The sequence below is a fragment of the Ursus americanus genome, chromosome 32 (assembly GCF_024610735.1).
Source record: "Ursus americanus isolate L20-20 chromosome 32, mUrsAme1.1.p, whole genome shotgun sequence".
Classification (NCBI taxonomy): Eukaryota; Metazoa; Chordata; class Mammalia; order Carnivora; family Ursidae; genus Ursus; species Ursus americanus.
In genome coordinates, this window is record NC_142158.1 from 34,198,236 (window position 1) to 34,216,327 (window position 18,092).

Below are 18,092 nucleotides of genomic sequence, written 5' to 3' on the forward strand. Positions count from 1 at the left end.
GGCAAAGGCTGAGCAGGATCCCAATCCCAGAGCCAGGCAGGGGCAGGGGGCTCAGTGGCTGATGGGGAGTGAGTCTGAATGGTCTTGCTTTCACACTTCTGGAGAATATGCTGGTGTGGTGGAGAGAGTATCCCTGGCTCCCCACAAAAGCCAAAACTGGGGTGGGAGGTGTCCAGCTCTGATCGTCCTTCCTGCTCCAGGCCTTGCCAAGGCTGCCATTGGGATGGGGAGGGTATTGTGATTGGAGTGGGGGTGGGCTAGGAATCTTGGGCAAAGACCCTAGGGATGGGCTGAGGAGGACTTGGTGCAGGGTGGGGTGGGATTGCTCTCTCTTTAACCCCAAGGAACAATTTTAACTGGAGATGAGTTTTGGTTAGCAAAGGGCAAGAGGGTTAGGACGTAACAGAGCACAGCACAGTATAGGGGGGAGAAGGAGAGAGGGTCAGTGAGGCCAGGGCCCAGGGCCCAGCACTGAGAGTGTCTGGGGTGTGGGGGTGGGAGGGACAGTAGAGTGGGAGGCCCCGCGACCAGTAGCATGGGTGGTTTAGGGAGAGAAGAGGGGGACTGTCAGAGGGTCAACTTCAGGCCAGGGCTCTCTGGGCCTAGAGCCCAGGGGTGGGGAGCCGGTGAGGTAAGGATAGAGGGCACTGGGGACAGGGAGACTCTCAACATAGCTGTTGCCCCGACTATGGGGGTCCTCTGGCTCCTACTGAGTCAAGCCTGCTCTGGCCCAGCTCCTAAAATGAAAGGACACCCCTCCCACAGCCAGGCTGCCAGCGTTGGAGAGACTGTGAGGGAAGGACCTGGGGAACTTTGCGTGCCTCTGTGTGTGTGTGTGTGTGTGTGTGTGAGAGGGAGGGAGAGAGACAGGCAGAGAGGGAGAGAGACGGAGAGAGACGGACAAAGACAGACAAAGACAGAGCGAGACTTCCTTGGACCTAAACGCTTAAGACAGCCCAGGAGCTGGGTGGGGCCGGGAACTGCCTTCCCTGAAACGTGGTCGACTAGAACGATCCAGAAAAAAGCTGAGAGAACAGAACCAGTAAGATGCAGACTCCCTGAAGCCAGCCTCATCTTTTACAGGTGAGTAAACTGAGGCACAGAAAGGGGAGTGGCTGGTCAAGATCACACAGGGCTTAATGGGAGAGTCTCCCTGCCCCGGGGCCAGGCCCTTACCTCTCCTGCTCACCACGGGACAGGCGGCTGCCTTCGCTTTGCACCCAGGGGAAATGTCGTTTTCCCCGTCTTACAACTGCATTAGAAAGAACAACCCCTTTCCCGGAGTTGATGGGAGAAGTAAATAACTCAGTACGAGCAAAGCGCTTACAACGAATGGTGCCTGGCACATAATAAGCACCCCATGAATGTTAGGAAATCAGGATGATGACCAGGATGATGACGTGGTGATGACAAATGTCGCTGGTTTAAAGGGAACCACCATGTGACAGTGAGTCTGATCTTGCCCTGTCTGCGCTGAGCCCACAGAACTGGACAGTCTGTCTGGGAGGGGAGGCAGGGCAGCCCCGGGTGGGAGGGGTCCACCCGTCCCTCCGCGTCATGGGCGCAGCGGTGGCCGGTCCCCTGGCCCTGCGTGTGCACACTCGGCATTCGCTTCCAGGTGTCTGCCAGGAGGGTCCTCTCTGACTCATGCGTGTCCAGGCCCCTCATCCAGGCCAGCGGTGTGATGGTGTCAGCCTGGAAGCCCCCCAGGGCGGAGCTGAGTCTGGCGTCACCAATTGCTCAGTGGAGCCTGCCTGGCCAGCCCCGAGCCCAGAGCCCCAGAGGGGTCAGCAGAGGCCCCGCCTGCCACGTAGCCACCAGCCTGCGCAGCCCCGCCTCCTGCCGTGTCCCCGGGCCGCTGTGCGACGCCAGAAGCTGAGATGGCGCGTCACGCCTCCTCGGGGATGACGCACACCCTGCTGCTACTTGACACACTCATCGAATCTCGGCACAGCAGCCCGGCTCTTATCTCCCTTCGCAGAAGAAGCCGATGCAAGATGTGAAGTGATTTGCACGGGTCACCGAAACGGTGAGCCAGGTAAGCTGGCTCCGAGCTCTGCAGCCGGAACAGCCGGGCTCTACTGCTCCCAGGGGCCCGCTTTCCCTCCACTTCAAGGCCAAGGCGGTGCGAGGGAACGAGGGACTTGGTTGCTTGCCCGCACGCTGCAGGACAGCTTTCTCAGGCTGCCCTGTCGCCGTCAGCACGTGTACCTCCCCTCCCTCTCCTCTGTGGCTGAAGTCCTCACTGCCCCTTCTCGTCTATGGTTTCTGTGCCGAGGTCTGACTCTGTTCTTGCACCTTTCCCAGATCCAGACCTCTCCTGGTGGCTCCCAGCACGGTTTCTTGTGGCTTTCCTCGCACTCCACAGCGCTCACTATTCTCTAGTTCCCACCCCGCTATCCCTCTCCCTTTCGGGGTTTGTGCCTCAGGGCTCCAGCGACTCCTCTCATTGGCTGTGGAGCAGACATCGGCAGGCAACTGGCCAATCAGAAGCCTTCCTCTGCCCCACCGTGGGTACCACGGGCTTGTTCTCCCTGGGGCAAGGGCAGGCATTGTGAGCTTGGGTCCGGGTGTGTGTGGGGTAAAGGGCTTGATGGGGGTGAGAGGGACTCGGTCTAAGAGGCCAGGCATGGGGAGAGAGGGGCTCAAGGCGGGGTAGAGTTGGGACCATGGAAACCAACCCAGCACTGGCTTCTCGGTCTCCCCCAGTTTTGAGTTATGGGTCTTCTCTCCGGAGTATGTTAAGTACAAGGAGGCCAGGCCAGTTCCAGGCCTCCAGCAATCTCTTCCACACTTCCATTTTGCTCTGCCCAGCCTGTGGGCCTTAGGAGGGCATGGACCCTGTTGTTTACTCGCTGGTGTTTGCTCCTCGGTCTGGCCTTGGTCCACTTAGGGCCAGGCCAGATGGCGTAAGATAGATGGTGTAACAACCCTTCCTTCTTGCTTGGCCTAAAGGCTGCCCCTGACCCAATTTCAGGAGGGCTCTGAGGCCGAGGCGTTTGTCCACAGGGAGCGGCCACATGGAGCCCCCTGGGTCCCTGTGCCACCACGTGACTACAGTGAGGGGGCTGAGTCACAGTCACAGGCATCCACCAAGGCCAAGACCCAGCTGCCCCTGGTGACCCTCAGGTGTGGCTGCGACGACCTCACAGGACGTGTGCTGCCTTAGCGGCAACCCTAACCGAGAGGAACGCTCCGCGTGAGACGGGCCATCTACGTGCTGAAGTGACGCCTGCAAACCCTACGTGGCCTTGCAAACTGTGACTGGAGTTTTCAGATGCAGAGGGCGGGGTGAGGCAGGAGGAGCCCACTGGCCCGCCCCTGGCAGGCGTGAGGAAGCCCTAGGGCAAGGATTCCGCAGCCAAACTGGGACCAGCTGCCTGCTGGCTGTATCAGCCCTGACAATGATCAGCAAATCTTCAGTGAGTTTACCTAGAAGGTCTCTGGAGGTGAAGGAGGACTTGGCACTTGTGCCTTCAACTCATCCCTTCCACCAGGGAGTCCTGGGCAAACTCACCTGGGAAGGGAGTGGATTCTCGCCCTGTGTTTCAGTCTCAGATGCTGCCTTTGTCTCTGGCTGTGTATGTCAGTTAGAATTACCTGTGGGTGTGAGTACAAAAAAGCCCAAAATAATACTGTACTCAGTAAGATCAGCATGTATTTCTCTCACCCATAAATGAAGTCTGCAGGTACTCGGTCCAGGTTTGTTATGGTAGCTCTGCAACCCTCAGGAACCCAGGCTCTTTCTCTCTTACTCTGGCACCAATCTCAAACATGGCCCCTACCTCATGGTGCGATGTGGTTGCCAGAGCTCCAGCCGCGATATCAGCATTGCAGCCAGCTAGAAAGAGGAAGTAGTGAAGAGGAGCATACTCCCCCCCCATCCGGCTTCGAAAAGTCACATTCATAAGTCACACAGGATCCTTCTCCGTGTATTCTATTGGGCAGAATTTAATCATATAGCTGCAAATAGCCTCAAGTGGAGATGAAAAAAAGTAGTCTTTAGTCTGGGTGGTCACGTGCCAAGCTTAAAACCAGGGGTCTTGTTGCTGAGGAAGAAGATGGAACCCCTACTGAAGTATAGCTAGTTGTCCTTTCCACAGCATGAGGCCTGGGTAGAGGGTTCTGGATGCTGCCTGATCCCGATAGGCTCCTCTGGACGGCAGCCAGGCTGTGGCAAACGGGGTTCCGCCTCCCCATCCGGACTCTGCCTGCAGCTTCGGGGCTTGAAGTTCTCTTTGCAGCTGTAGTGGTAGCGGGAACACGCCCCCCGTGGGGTCTCTAGCAGGGAGAGGGTGAATTTGATGATTAAGGCCAGCCACGCCATCCCAAAGAGGATCCACAGGGACACCGTATTCTTGTACCACAGCGGGTACCTCCGGGAGGGGTCCATCCCTGGGGGAGAGGCAAGGTCAGAGGGTGGAGGCCGGGGAAGGTCGAGGCCCCATTCCCAAACAGAAACAGACACACACGTGTGTGTCTTGATGCATATGTGCAGAATATGGGAAGTTCAAATTGGTCTGAGATTGCTGGCCTTGCGGCCACCTCTGTAGGACTCTAGGAAGCCTCCTTGGGTTGACACCTTGGGTTTGGAAGCTGAATTTCCTCTTTAGCTTTCTGACAGACTCTGTGCTCTATCCCATTGGTTCTCAAAGTGGGGTCCCTGGACCAGCGGCATCAGCCGCTCCTGAGAGTTTGCTAGAAATGCAAATGGTCAGGCCCCGTGCCAGACCTACTGAATGCAAACTCTGGGGGTAGGCCCGGCAATCTGTGTTTTAATAAGCCTTCTAAGAGATTCTAATGCCCTCTCTGTTGTTTGCCTGTCTCTGTGTTTGGTTTCCTCATATCTAAACAGAGGCGACTTGCCAGGAGCTTTCAGAAGAAGAGATGGAGCCACTGGAGTTTGTATCCTGCCTCGGTCCTTCCTAGCTGGGTGCCTTCGTCTGCCTGAATGGTCCCTCAGTTGTCAAGTGGGGAAGATGATTATTTTCCAAGCCCCTGACTTTCAGAATGAAATCATAAACTCTTCTCCCAAGGGCCTTATCGACTCCTCCAGCCTCGATCTGCACACCTCTTCCGCTGAGCGCTCTGCTTGACACTCTGGGCTGTCCCCTCTTTCTCCGTCTATCATCACTCCTGCCCCAGGGCCTTTGCATTTGCTGTCCTCCCAACTCAGAGTGCTCTTCATTTCCAATTCCTCTTGGCCTAGTTAACTTCCCCTCATCCTGCAGATAGATCTCAGCTAGTCTTCACTCCCAGAGACTAGGCTGAGCCCCTCTGTTACTCCCTCTCCCAGCCCACGTGCTTCTGCTGGGTAAGCTGCTTAGTCTCTCTGGGCCTTGACTTTCTCATCTTCAAGATAGAGACAACGAGAGCTCCACACCTTCCAGGACTGTATTCAAATATCTGAGATTCTCAGAATGGTGCCTGGCACATAACAGGTGCCCAAGACGTGTAGTTGGGTGATTGTGTTACTCGCCACTAGACCCCGACACGGGTGCCCCCAAGATAGTCAGGACTGGGAAAGTAATGGCCGAGGGAAGGGACAGATGGAGGTCATTGGGAAGCTCAGCCTGCTCCATAACTTAATTCTTCCCTCTTTCCTATGGCTCTCTCTTGCCTCCCTCATCAGATCTGGTTTATTCAAAGGGTGAGATCTATCTTATGTCCTCAACATCTTTTTCTGTCTCCGTGTCCTGTCCCACTGCCCCTCTGTCTACCCCCATCCTGTCCAGCTGGCCCCAAGATAACCTCTCTTTCCTGTCATTCGAGCCTGGGCCCCTCTCCTGGGCCCCAGCTCGGGAATGAGCCTGCAGCCTACCTCACTGCCTGGCAGGAGCCAGGATTGGATTAAGCTGATTGGGTTATGGAGCCCAGATTCCGCTGGCGGTCCCAAATGAGATCAGCAGTGAGCCAGCTCCCTGCCCTTCCCACCCACCAATTCGGCTTGCTCCTGGCAACCGAGGGGAGGAGGTGTCTTTCTCCCCTTTTATTTCATTGTTTTAGCCAAAGTCATAAGTGGCGGGAGATCTGGCAGCAGCTGGCAAGGCGCTCCACTGAGTCGCAAATGCAATTGGGGACATGAGGGTATGAGGCCAGGCAGAAGCAGGCAGCCGGGACGGGGTGCTGCTCTGGCTACAGGCTTCGGGGAAAGGGGAGCGGCTGTAGAGACAACACCCCCATGGTTGCTGACACAGGGACAACGGACACCCCGAGTCCATGTCGTGGACCTCAGCATTCCCATCCAAGGAAAGGGTTTGACCTTGTCCTTGGAGGACGAGAAGACGGAGAGACGTGGAGGAGAGGTGGGGGTGGGGTTTGTCCCTGCTCAACTGTGCAAGACCCTGCAACACAGGTGTCCTGGCTTGGGGGTCTGTCCTTGACCTGCTGCTCTTGGATCGCCTGCTCCAGGACCTTGGTTTCTCACCCCGCTCTGGGCCTTGGTTTCTCCTTGCACATGAGGCACTCAAGGGTCCTCCGTGTGGTCACTTGCCACAGGGCACTGACGTGGCTGCAGAGGGAAGCCGAGCGAGTGGCACACCTCTGGAGATGTGGGGAAGGAACAGCTCTGCCCCGCGCCCCTCAGTGGGAGTGGTCTGCCCGGGGGCTTAAAGGGCTCCTCTTGTGGACTGGAACCAGACCTCCACAGTCAGGATGTCCGGTGAAAGGGGGCTCTGGGAAGTCTTTGCTCTGTACTCCAGCCTCCCTGGCTCAGCCGCTCCCCACAGGGTGGCTCCCAGGAAGCAGGGACCCTGCTCAGCGCTCCGTGCTCCAGCAGAGAGGGCTTGTGGATGTCACCGGCCCTCCCTTGATGCTGCTGGAGGCCTTTCCTCCCATTTCCAGGGTGTCCGTGTCTAGAGACAGCTGCTCCTCCTCCTGCCGACCCTGCCTCAGGGGACTCATGGCACCTCAGGACGTCCTCACAGACATTCCCCTTCAGCCCCACGGCAGCCTCTTTAGGCAAGATTCCAGGGCAGCTGTCCCCACCCAGGACCAAACTCTGGGGGACCTGCTGATCAGTGGGCATGAAGAGACTGCAGCTAAGAGTCCTGCTCCCACTTTTCCTCCCCTCTCCTTGCACAGGACACCCTCAGAGAAGCAGGCCTTCTGGGTTCAGGACTAGCACCAGGACAAAGCCTGAGTTTCATGCTCTGAGCCCTGATGGTGCGGGAGGCTGTGGCAGGACACATCACATACACAGGCCTGGGCTGAGGCTGCTCTGGCTGAGCCCCAGGCGGCCCGGTTGCAGGGTGGAAGAAGGAGGGCTCAGAATAGAGAGGGAGGCAGGGCTCAGCCACCCAGAGGGCCCTCCCAGGCCTAGTCATGGATTTTGGACTCTATCCTAAGACTGTGGGAAAACACTGAAGGTTTTCAGAGAAGCTGGCCAGGTGATATGATAGCATCTGTCATTTTTAAAGGTCCTAAGAGCCAGTGGGAGGGGGACAAAGATATAGGCTGCACAAATCCATGGGTGCCATCCCATTGTGCTCTGTGTGAATGGCAACCCCTTAGCGTTGTGCAGTGCCCAACCTGTGTAACCAGCCATATACAACAGCCCTGCCTGGACTAAGGAGATGGCAGTGGAAATAGAGAGGAGAGGACAGATCCAAGAATCTCTCTCTGAGCTGCGAGGTGGGTAGATGAGGCCCTTGGAGCCACTGGGCTCAGCTCTCCTCAGGCACATCTCTCCACTTTGAGGATAGGAGTGGGACCATACCCAGCTGGAGGAAACCTCAAAGATTTCCTTCCAGAGCAACAAGCTTCCTTCCAGGATGAAGGATACCAGGAAGGGACAGCATGAGGTCTCTGACATAGAACCCTTCTTCGTAAGGAAAGAGAGGTTCAGGGAAGGGGGCCCTGCACACAGGTGAGAAAATCATCACCTAGCCCACTCCCCCCATTTTATACATAGGAACACTGAGGCCCAGAGAGGGGATGTGGGAGGTGGTCTGGAAAGAGTATGAGTTTGGGAGTCAACAGATCAGAATTTGAGCTGGCTGTGCGATCTCAGGCAAATGGCTTGGCCTCTCTGAGCTTCAGCTTCCTCCTCAGTAAAATGGGTGTGACAATTGTCACTCTAGGTTGTTCAATGAGTTTGCTGCTTGTTACTTTGGTAAGACTTCATTTCGGTATTCCAGGCTGGGTTCTGTCTCTACAGATGTGAAGAAGGACAGGGCCTCCTCCCTAATTGAGGGCCAGGGATCTGAGGGAGGGCACAGAGCCCCTTGGGACCAGTGTGCTGGTGGTACAGAGGCCACTGCTCTTGCGGCACACCTTCAGGGGAGGGCAGCGGACTGGGATGATGAGGCTGCACTGAGGGCCCAGCGCCCCGAGGCCCATAGAATGTCCCTCCACCGCCACCTGCTGGGCGGCTGCCACAGCTTTATGAGGCAAGGCCCCGGCTTCTGGGCCCCGCGCCTTGTCCACGCTGGGTGGTGACCGCTGATTCAACCTCACCTTGGGCCTTCTGGACCACACAGCCCTTCCTTGCTGGTGCTCGGAGTTTGTCTGCCAATTGTTTTCCAATGGGGGCGGGGGAGGCTCGCATTTCCTGACTCTCCCAGACTCTCCTGCCTGGTCCTTGCAGCCTGTGGTGTGGAACGTAGGGCCCTCGGCCCAGGGAGAGTGGGACGCTTGGCATTTCATGGGGCAGGGTGAAGTGGGGAGGACAGACGCTGGGACAAGGAAGGATCAGGGAGGGAGGTCAGGGACTCCCCTAACTTGGTGATAGCTCATAACAATAGTTGAGCCTCGGACATTTCCAGTGCTTGTCCAGAGGGCCCGGAGTGTCGCTTACAGCCAGCTCCAAGCCCAGGGTCAAACTCCAGGTGTCGCTTTTTAGCTGGACCTTGGCCCCATCACACGACAAAGTAGGCTGAACTGGCCAAGGACCATGTCCTCTGGACTTTGGGCCTGCAAGTCCCCATGGGGCCTGGTGCATAGCAGGTGCCAGCAGACAGAGCAGGCACGGGGCGGCCTCACAGTTGAGCGCCCAGGCCACCGCTCCCGCCGCCTGCAGGGCTCTCTCACCAATCACGTAGTCGCCGAAGCCCACGGTGCTGAGGGTGATGAAGGCGAAGTAGAAGCTCTCCACGTAGCTCCAGCCCTCCATGTGGCAGAAGAGCAGCGGGGGCAGCAGCAGGAAAAGCAGGAGGCCCAAGAGGAGGGCGCCGGCGCCCGCAAGCCACCGAGCTTTGGTCGGGTCCTGCGGGTGTACATAGAGCCCCGGCCCCCATGTGGCCTCTGCCCAGTGCTGGGGGGACAGACAGCCTGGGGGGGGGGGGTCCTGAGCAGGAGGCAGGGCGAACGCTCCCTGCCAAGAGGAAGGGGCTGTCCCCTTGGGGCCCTTCCACCTTGTCTGTGTTCCCCCGGTTCCTGGGCAAGACCTTGGCTGGCTTGTAGCCTTCCCGTCCCCCGGGGACCATGGCGTCTCCCCCACTGATATCCCTTTATTACTAAAGACCCCCATTCTGGGCAGTGGCCTCCAATCCCCCCACATCCCCACCAGGAACCCTGCTTCCCAGAAGTAATCCTTGCTCCCCCGCGGCCCCCAATTCCCACTACTGGGCTCACCTCAGAAGTAAGCCACCTGTCCCCCTGCTCCCACAGCCCCTTCACCTGCCGGGCGCCCCCCAGCCTGCGGGCACAGCGGTGCATCCCCCGCTGCATAAGATGCCCCAGCCGGTTGAGCACCACGAGGTTGAGCGGGATCCCCACAAGAGCGAAGAAGATGCAGAAGAGGCGGGCGGCCATCGTTCGGGGGCTCAGGTTGCCGTAGCCTGCCGCGAGAAGGAGGCATGTCAGGGGCCATTTGCATCTCCAGGGGCCCTCACTCCTCACCCCCTCCAGACCTGGCAGCTGGTATTTACAGAGGCCTCGGGTTCCCGCTCCAGGACTCTGCCTTCGTTCCCCCAGTCCCACCTTAGAACGCTGCTTCCAAGTGGGGGTTATGCCCGGCATTTTACAGACTGGAGGACAGAAGCTCCAGGACGCTCAGCTGTGTGTATGAGATACCCTTCCCTCCCTTCGTTTCCCCCTCTGTGGACAGACAAGGACGTGGAGAGGGGCACGGAAGGGTGTGGAGCCTCCGATGCTGCCCCTCCAGGATGGACACCGTTCCAGCCCCAGCCCTGCTGCCTCCAGGCTCCTGTCTCTGGGCGTGGCCCCCAGGCCGGGCATCCCTGACTCATGCGGCCCCCCTCGCAGGCAGTCTTGCTTGGGGCCCCCACCATCTGTCGGGCTCCTTCTTCATGCTTCAAAGACCTCCTTCCCCTCTCCCGTTACATCTCTTGCACATCTGATTTTGTCTTGATACTTGACTTCCAGAGGGGCTCTCTCCCAAACTCCTTGGGAGTGAGGGGTGGTGGATGGACCGTCAGGTGCCCTGGGGGAAGAGGAGGTTGGCTATCTTCTCTGTCATGAAGATAAGGGATGGGGAGGCTAGGGGGAGAAGGAGGCGTTCCTCAAAGGATTCCATCAGCCTGGGCATTCTTTGCTCTGTCATTCCTCTCCATCTCTGTCCCCCCACTTCTTGGTCCGCACTGCTGTCTTGTCTTGTGTCAAATGCAAGCCTGATTATGTCATCTCCCAGGCTACGAGCTGTCATTATTCCTTGCATCTACTGAGGAAAGCCCAAAGTCTTACCCAGCCCATCTCCGAGCTCATCTGGTCCCCCACTTTCCCAGTTCCCGCCATACTCCTGCCCTACTGAACGCCCAGGCCTCCTGCCTCTGTGCCTTTGAGCATGACTCTCCCTCTGTCGAGAGCCTGCTTCCCTCCTTGCCTGCCTAGTGCAGCGGCTCAGCCAGCGCTCTGCCAGCTCCGAGGGTAACCCACCGTATGGGTGTGATTTGTTTCCAAGTCTGCCATCTTCAGGGGTCATGAGCCCCTCAAGAGCATGGGCTGCGTCATAATCAGCTTTATATCCTCAGCAACTGGCACAGATCTGACACCTCATAAGTGCTCACCAAACGTGTGTTGAATGAGTTTAAGGATGAATGAATGAATGAATGAATGAACGAGCGAATGGGAAATACAGGAATGAATAAGTAAATAGGAGAACAGATGCCCTGCCCCCTGCCCCCCAGGGGGCACAGACTGGGTCAGCACTCCTACATACCCCATGCTCGCTTGTACTGGTTTATCTCACCCCCACCTTACTGAGGGTCTCAGAGGGCATAGTCCCAAGAGCGGCCAAAGCATGCACTCGTCTAGAGCGTGGGCTTGGGAATCAGACGTGCTTCCTGCATCTGAATCCAGCTCTGCCCCTTGAAGGCTGTGGGACCTTGGGCAAGTGGCTTGACCTTTCTGAGCTGTGTCCTTGTCTGCAAGATGGGGTTGTGGACACCTACCTCACAGTGTGCTACGGGACCGAAGGAAGCAATGGAGGTGCGCCATAGATGGGGATGAGCACCCTCAAGCATCGAGTATACAGAAGGTGCCAAAGGAACGTTTGCTTCATGAATGGATGAATGACCCACGTCCACTGGACCAGCTTCTGGTCTGAGGACATCAGCAGCCTCCTCTAGAGGCCCATGCATCCTCCATTTCTTGGCCTTTCTAGGATCCCTTGCCTAAAGGAAAGAACTCTCTTTGGGCATCCAGGGAGAGAGGTAAGTGTCTCAGTAAACCTCTCTGCCTGACTCCTTCCTGATCCCCCCTTGTCTAGCTGTGGGTCCCCCCAAGTCCTATCCTCTGTCCCTGGGGTTCTTTTCTAACCTGTGGAATGGTGGCACTTAGATTCCAAATCTGGGAGGATTCCCCCCCCCCCCCCATGAAGCTCCTGCCTTTCTCAGACTGACATTAAGTGAGTTTTCTCCTCCCCATCATTTGCAGCCAACCCTAGGTCAGTACAGTCAGTGGACACCAGTGAAGACCTCACTTGCCTGTTTAATGCTTGGTGACCACAGCTCCACATAAGCCACCTCTCAGTTCAGCAGGCCTCCCACCTGTCACCTCTTTTACTTTGCTAGTCCAGCCCCAGGACATCCTGAGAAAGCCCTACCAGGAAGGCCTTGTGTGGCTACCCTGCACCTCCTCCAGAGTCAGCTCTCATTTCCAACCCTCTCCGGTCACCTAGTTCTCCTTCCTGTTGGCCAAGCCCACCAGCCACACTCCTACCTCAGGGCCTTTGCACTTGCTTCCCCAGATATTTACATGGCTTTCTCCCTTATTTTGTCCATGTCTCTGCTTCAGCGTTACTGTATCAGCAAGGCCTTCGATGGCCACTCTATATAAAATAACCCCCCATCAATATCAGACCCTTTACCCAGCATTATTTTTCTCGAAGCACCTCCCGCCTCCTGAATATTGTCTATGTATCTGTTTGTTTGTTGGGTGTCCTCTTGCACTAGAATGTCAGCCCCCCAAGGGCAGGGACTTGCCAGTTTCCACTCACCATTGTTGCCCCGGAGCTGTCTGTTTGTTGAATGAATGCATGGCTGGTTAAGTGAACGAATGAGCAGGGATGGAGTTCATAGGCGATGGACAATTTGGGAGCTCAGGCCTGCTTGGCTGGTCTAGAAGTGTTCGAGGGCTTGTCAGACCCTATTTCATTTTGGGTCTTGGAAAGTACAGCCCTTCCCGGGTGCTGGATCCAGGGCCCCAGGGATGCCAAAGAGGCAGTTCTCTGTTGTGCCTCTCAGATTACTCCTTCCTTTCCTCGTGGAGTGTTCCACAGGTACCCTGTTTCCTGTCTCTGCCCCCCTCTTCCTCTCTCTGCATGCCCTCCACGTGCTCGTGCGTGAGCTGCCCTACTGTCCACCCCAGAATGGCCTTCTCTTTCTTCCTGTTGTTTAGAATTCCCACTCTGTCTTGTAAACCTCCTAAAGGTTTACACTACTGGAAAGAACAATATTGTCCCCCAGCTGGGTTTCAAATTCCAACTCTGCTGTTTACTAGTTATGCGACCTTGGGGGAAATTGTGCAATTTCTATGTGCCTCAGTTTCCTCCTCTGTGATGGAGGTGAGGCCATATGGACAAAATGAAATCTCAGTTGTAAAAGAGCCCTTCACAGCAAGTAGACCGTGTGTGCAGGGTGGGGTGGGCTCCCCCTTCCTCTGCCCTCCTTCCCTTCAGAGAGAGCTGGCTCAGACGGAGTAAAGAGGAAGGGACAGGCCGCCAGATCAGAATTCAGAGGGCCGAAGTCCAGGGCCTCGGGCAAAGGGTGTAGGAGGTGTGTGTGGGGGGGTTAGAGACTAAACACCCCCATACAACCAGGAGGCCCCCCCACAGTGACTGCGCCTCAACTTCCCCTCCTGCCCTGGGACTCAATGAGTGCAGGTGGAATGGGTATTTTTGGAAATCCTTAATGTGTCAGTGTTTGTGGAGTGCCCATTGTTTGCAGGGCCTTGTTCTAGGCCCAGGGGGTGTAAAGAGAAATAAATACCATCCTGGCTAGTCCTTCCAGGGTCACAGGGATCCTGGAGTCCGAGGGGGGCTCCTAAGCATGCTTGCCTCAAGGTGGAGGACTTCCCAAGCTCCTGCGTAGTCCTGAGACCCGTTTCCAAGAACTATTCGCGTCTTTACAACTAGATGGGGAGTCCTCTGGGTGCTCCTGCCTGGCTCCACTTGGGAGGACAGAGGCTGGGACCCTGGCTGCTTGGGGGAGGAGCCTGGCTGGCCCAGAGCTGGTGGAGCAGTGGTGTCAGCCTGCCACCTGGTGGTAAGTCTGTGTCATGCAGGGCGGGGTGACCCCAAGGGCAAGGGGATGAGTCATTTCCTGGGTTTCAGAGCTGGAGGGACCTAGGCTGCTTTTCTCCTTCCCTTTCCAACAGCCCCCAGGCACCTTCCCAGGACAAGCCTTACCTTTGCCCTCCTGAAGGCAGGGCTTGGGAAACGGGAGAGAGAGGTCTGGCTCCCAGAATCCCTGTGTGTGAGGGAGGAAGGGGGCTTGGAGAAGATGGTGAGGGGGGTGAGGGCTGCCTTAGTGAGCTGGGGAGAGGCCTCCCAGAATGGCCACCTTTCCCCAATGCTGAGAACACCGGGTGGGAAGGCTCTTTTTGGATTTCTGCCCCTCCCTCCTTCCCAATTTTCCCTTGCTCTCGCCTCCACCCCTGGGCTCAGTGTTGGGTGGGCTTGGCTCGGGACACTTATGAAGCCGAGAAGCATCTTTACTGCTGCACAGAGGAGACCCTCTGCTTCCTGGAAGGTTGTGTGAGGCAGACATCCTCCAGCACAGTGCTTCTCAAACTTGAGTGTTGCCCACAGACCTCCTGGAGACCTTGGTGAATTGCAGAAACGGATTCAGCAGATCCCAGGGGAGCCTGAGATTCTGCCCACAGGCAGTGGCCCCACTGCAGGGGCTGACTACACTTGGAGTCAGGGGGCCCTAGTGACCCCTCCAAAAGGCACTGGTCCCCTGTTCCCCAACCTCTAGGGAGAGGCCAGGCTCCCCAACCCCACTCACTCTGACCCCATCCTGCTCTTACCAATGGTGGTGACGGTGGACACGGAAAAGAAGAAGGAGCCCATGAACTCCCAGCGCCCCATGCTGGTGGTGTTGCCAAGGACAATGTCCCCATTTTGGTACGCTTGGACGATGCCCTGGGGGAGAGGCTGCAGTGACCACTAGGCTCTGTGGGGCAACTGGGCCCCTGTACCCAAACACATACATGTGTGTGCATGAATACATGCACATGCGTGTGCTTGCAAACACACACACACACACACACACACACACACACTCACTCATGGACAATCCTCACAACCACTCTATGATCTCAGCCCTTCCAGGGCAAGGAGGCTCTTCCCCTCCACCCAGGGCCTCCCCAGGGGCAGGGACCATGGGGACAGCTCCTCTTCTTTACCCTAGAGCCCAGCTCAGCTCAGGGTGTCTCTCCGCTGGAAGAACACCATTCCTTCCCCCTCCCCTGCTCACTCCCATCCTTGCAATGAGAACTGTCAGGCAGGACACGTGGTTTCAGGGGACCTGGAGATGTAAAAGACAGGACCTCAGTCCTCAGCGGGACAGAAGCAGGCTTAACTAATACAGTGCAGACAGTGCAGCTCTGGGCATTAAGGCACCATAGCAGCATGATCCTGGACAAGATACCCAACTTCTCTGTGCCTCAGTTTCCTCATCTGTAAAATGGGGATACTAATAGCACTTACTTCATAGAGGTGATGTGTGGGTTAAATGAGGTATTCGGTGTAGACTTAGAACAGTGCCTGGGACATGGTAAGTGTGAGTGGTTGCCACCACCATTGTCATGATTACAAGTATAATAGGAATATGGGAATGCAGAAAGGAGAGGTGTTCATTCTGACAGGGATGGGGCAGAGGCTTCATGGAGGGTGTGATGTTTTAGTTGGGCCTTCTTCGAGGGTTGAAGGGGACTGCTCCCGATGGAAGGATGTTTAGGGAGATGGGACAGCAGGGGCAGAGCCCGCGGGGCAGGACTGTGCCTGGGATCTAGCACAGGGAGACGAAAGGCAGTTGGGAGCCAGGCCATGTTCGGCTCTGCCATGCCAGGGATGGAGCAGCAGGCCTCTCCCAAGGTCACGAGCAAAGAGGAGGCAAGGTCCGCTTTGTGTGTTCTCTGGCAGCTGGCAGCAGAGGTGTGAGAGACTCTTGCAGGGGTGAGTGGCCTGCATCCTGGCCCAGAATGGTCCAGAAGGAACAGGGAAGAGATACTCAGAAGCCTGGGCCTCTGCCCCTATTTGGTGCGGGTAGTGAGGGAAGCCTCTAAGACCACAGTGAGAGTGTGTGGATGTGGGGCCGGTGACAGAGATCTGGAATAGGTGGAGGGGCAGGGCTGGGAGGGAGAGGGCTGCTTGCTCTGGACCTTGGGGGAATCTGAGGAAGTTGCATGTACATGTCTGTACTCAGGGGGAGATCTGGGCTGGAGACACCAGGTCCTTATCTTGAGGACGGTTGAGGAAGGGGCAAAGTGCAGGTGGAGCAGAAGGGGGTTGGAGGGAAGCTAGGGAGATGAAAGCCCCACGGGAACTTTGGGGAACACCCCCCAGATCTGCAGTGAACCCCATCTTGGTGGTTAACTGGCCCAGCTCCCTGGCTATGCAGCCATGTACTTGTATTTAACCTCTTTGAGCCTCAGTTTCTTCTTCTCGAAAATGGGATGATGAATTGGTACCTACCTGTGAGGCAGCTGAGGATGAAAGGAGTTACTACAAGTCAATCCCTGCCCCCCCCCCCCCAATGCTGGACACACAGTGAGTGCACTCACTGCTCTCATTGCCGTCACTGTCATCCTCCCTGGGCTGATACTGCAGGTAAGGGAGGTTCACCACCTCTGCAAAGGGGGTGCCACCCGGCCTCCAGGACCAGGCAGTCCTGCTGCATTTGTGAAAGTGTAGAGGTCTGGGGTGGAGGTGCGGAGTGAGGTCCTTAGCAGAGACAGTCCTTCTGCTGACCAGTCAGCCCAGACCAAGGGCTCAGGACTCTACCACTGCTCCAGGGCCGGTCTCTTCCCACCCAGAAATGTTTCCCTGCTGCTTTCTGGGGACTGGCTTCGGATTGGCCACTCTGGGACTGAGGCCCTGCCCTCCTCGGTGGAGGCGGCGCCCGGACTGTGGGACTGGGCATTTGGGGTTAGGGACACAGCTGTCTGGGTCCCCTGACCAAGGGAGGTCCCGGGACGTTAAAGCATCCACCAGTTCTGGGTGGGTCCTAGTCGGCAGTGGCCTGCTGGGTCGAAGGAGACCTCCATCCAGCGGCGATGCCCCTTCCCCAACAACCCTCCCCTGCCCCCCCCTTCCCCCACGCCCCACTGGGTCCCCCATCCCCTGAGCAGTCTCTGTGTTCAGGGACCTCTGCATCGCCTGGACGCGTCCAGCCCCTGAGTCCGAAGACCCATAGTAGAACAGGATCGGCCAAAGAGCGCCCCTGTGACTGCCCGGGCTTCTCTCAGAGCGGGTCCGTGCACTTCGAGCTCCCGGCCCCATCCCACTCACTCGCTGGGACAAGCGCGCCCTGTACCCTTTCCTACCGCACTCAGCGCATCCTCGGACACTGCCCAGCGTCCCCTGCCTCCTCTCCCCCAGTTCGCATGTTTGCACTCTCCGTGCCAGGGCTCAGGCGTGCCCGTCCGTCCTTGGCCCGCTGTGCGACCCCCGACACAGCGGCACACGGGCCTGGTGGGACCCTCGCCCCGCCGCCTCCCCTGCACGGCCCTGTCCTAGCTGCAGACGCACCCGGCAGGCCCCTCCAACCCCAGACCCGGGTCGGCGCTCCCCCTGTCGTCCCCGGCGCTCAAATTCCGGTGTTGGCGCCTGGCAACCCTCCACCGGGCGGGTCATGGCCTCCGAGGACTGACGGAGCACCGCGCTTCGCTCCCGCCACAGCCGCCCGTCCCGCCGCGGTCCAGCCCGACCCTCCGGCCCCGGCGCGCCCCAGGCGGCCCGCGTCGACCCCTCCGCCTCTTTGTCCCCTCAGTGCTCCCGGCGGGGCCCGGTCCGCAGCCAAGGCGTGCCCCCTCGCCCCGGCCGTGCCCCCGCCCGCCCGCCCCGCTCGCCCCTGACCCGGATCAGCGAGTCCAGCGCTGGGCCGTCCAGACACGTGAAGTTCTGCAGCAGCGCCCACTTGTCGCGCTGGAACCTCGCGCTGGAATCACGCGCTGCGGGCCTCTCCAGCACCCAGAACACGCAGGTGCCCAGCGCCAGGTAAGCCAGGTAGGCGAGCAGCAGGAGCACGGTGCCTGGCACCTGGCACTCCGGAGCCCTGTGGTCGGGCGACGCCCGGGCTCGGGGTCTGCACAGCGCCAGAGAGGCAGGGAGGCCCGGGCCTGGAGCCATGGGCCCGGACTGAAGTGGAAGGAGAGGGCTAGGAGCTCGGCTGGTCCCCTCCCCAGCCAACGCCTGCCTGTGGCTAGTTTTCTCAGCAGAGGAGGCTTGCGGGGGGAATGGGACAGCCCGGCCCCACCCCGCCCTGGGATCCAATCCCAGGGACAAAATGAGGCCGGAGCTGTGGGCATCTGGCCCCGCCTTGAGTGTGTGTGCAGTGCTCATCCCCCAGGCCTAGCTCAGGGAGAAGGGGAGGGCCGCGGGGGGGGGGGGGGACCGCAGGCGCCCAGGCGGAAGGGGCCCAGAGCCCCTCAGCGTGTCCTACTGTAGGGAGCAGTGGGAGAGACTC

The 18,092-nt window shown here is 58.1% G+C and overlaps 1 protein-coding gene and 1 long non-coding RNA gene across 3 annotated transcripts; one reads left to right on the forward strand and one right to left on the reverse strand.

Annotated features, from left to right (window-relative positions):
* The first annotated feature begins 782 nt into the window (after nt 1-782).
* Nucleotides 783-5,039, forward strand: LOC123784810 (uncharacterized). The gene is made up of 3 exons (XR_015722668.1): nt 783-1,083; nt 1,619-2,038; nt 4,856-5,039. It is a non-coding gene; the product is annotated as an uncharacterized LOC123784810 (long non-coding RNA).
* Nucleotides 3,634-17,838, reverse strand: KCNK17 (potassium two pore domain channel subfamily K member 17). Of its 2 annotated transcripts, XM_045786304.2 has the most exons (5): nt 17,483-17,838; nt 14,431-14,545; nt 9,619-9,779; nt 9,031-9,205; nt 3,634-4,395 (listed from the first exon to the last, which is right to left on the reverse strand). In XM_045786304.2, exons 1-5 carry the CDS (start codon nt 17,753-17,755, stop codon nt 4,085-4,087), a joined length of 1,035 nt encoding a protein of 344 aa, XP_045642260.2. In that variant the 5' UTR covers nt 17,756-17,838; the 3' UTR covers nt 3,634-4,084. The 2 variants fall into 2 exon arrangements, with proteins under 2 accessions (XP_045642260.2, XP_087714339.1); XM_087858213.1 differs by lacking the exon at nt 3,634-4,395 and having other exon boundaries at nt 8,203-9,205; nt 17,483-17,815.
* Nucleotides 17,839-18,092: the final 254 nt, after the last annotated feature.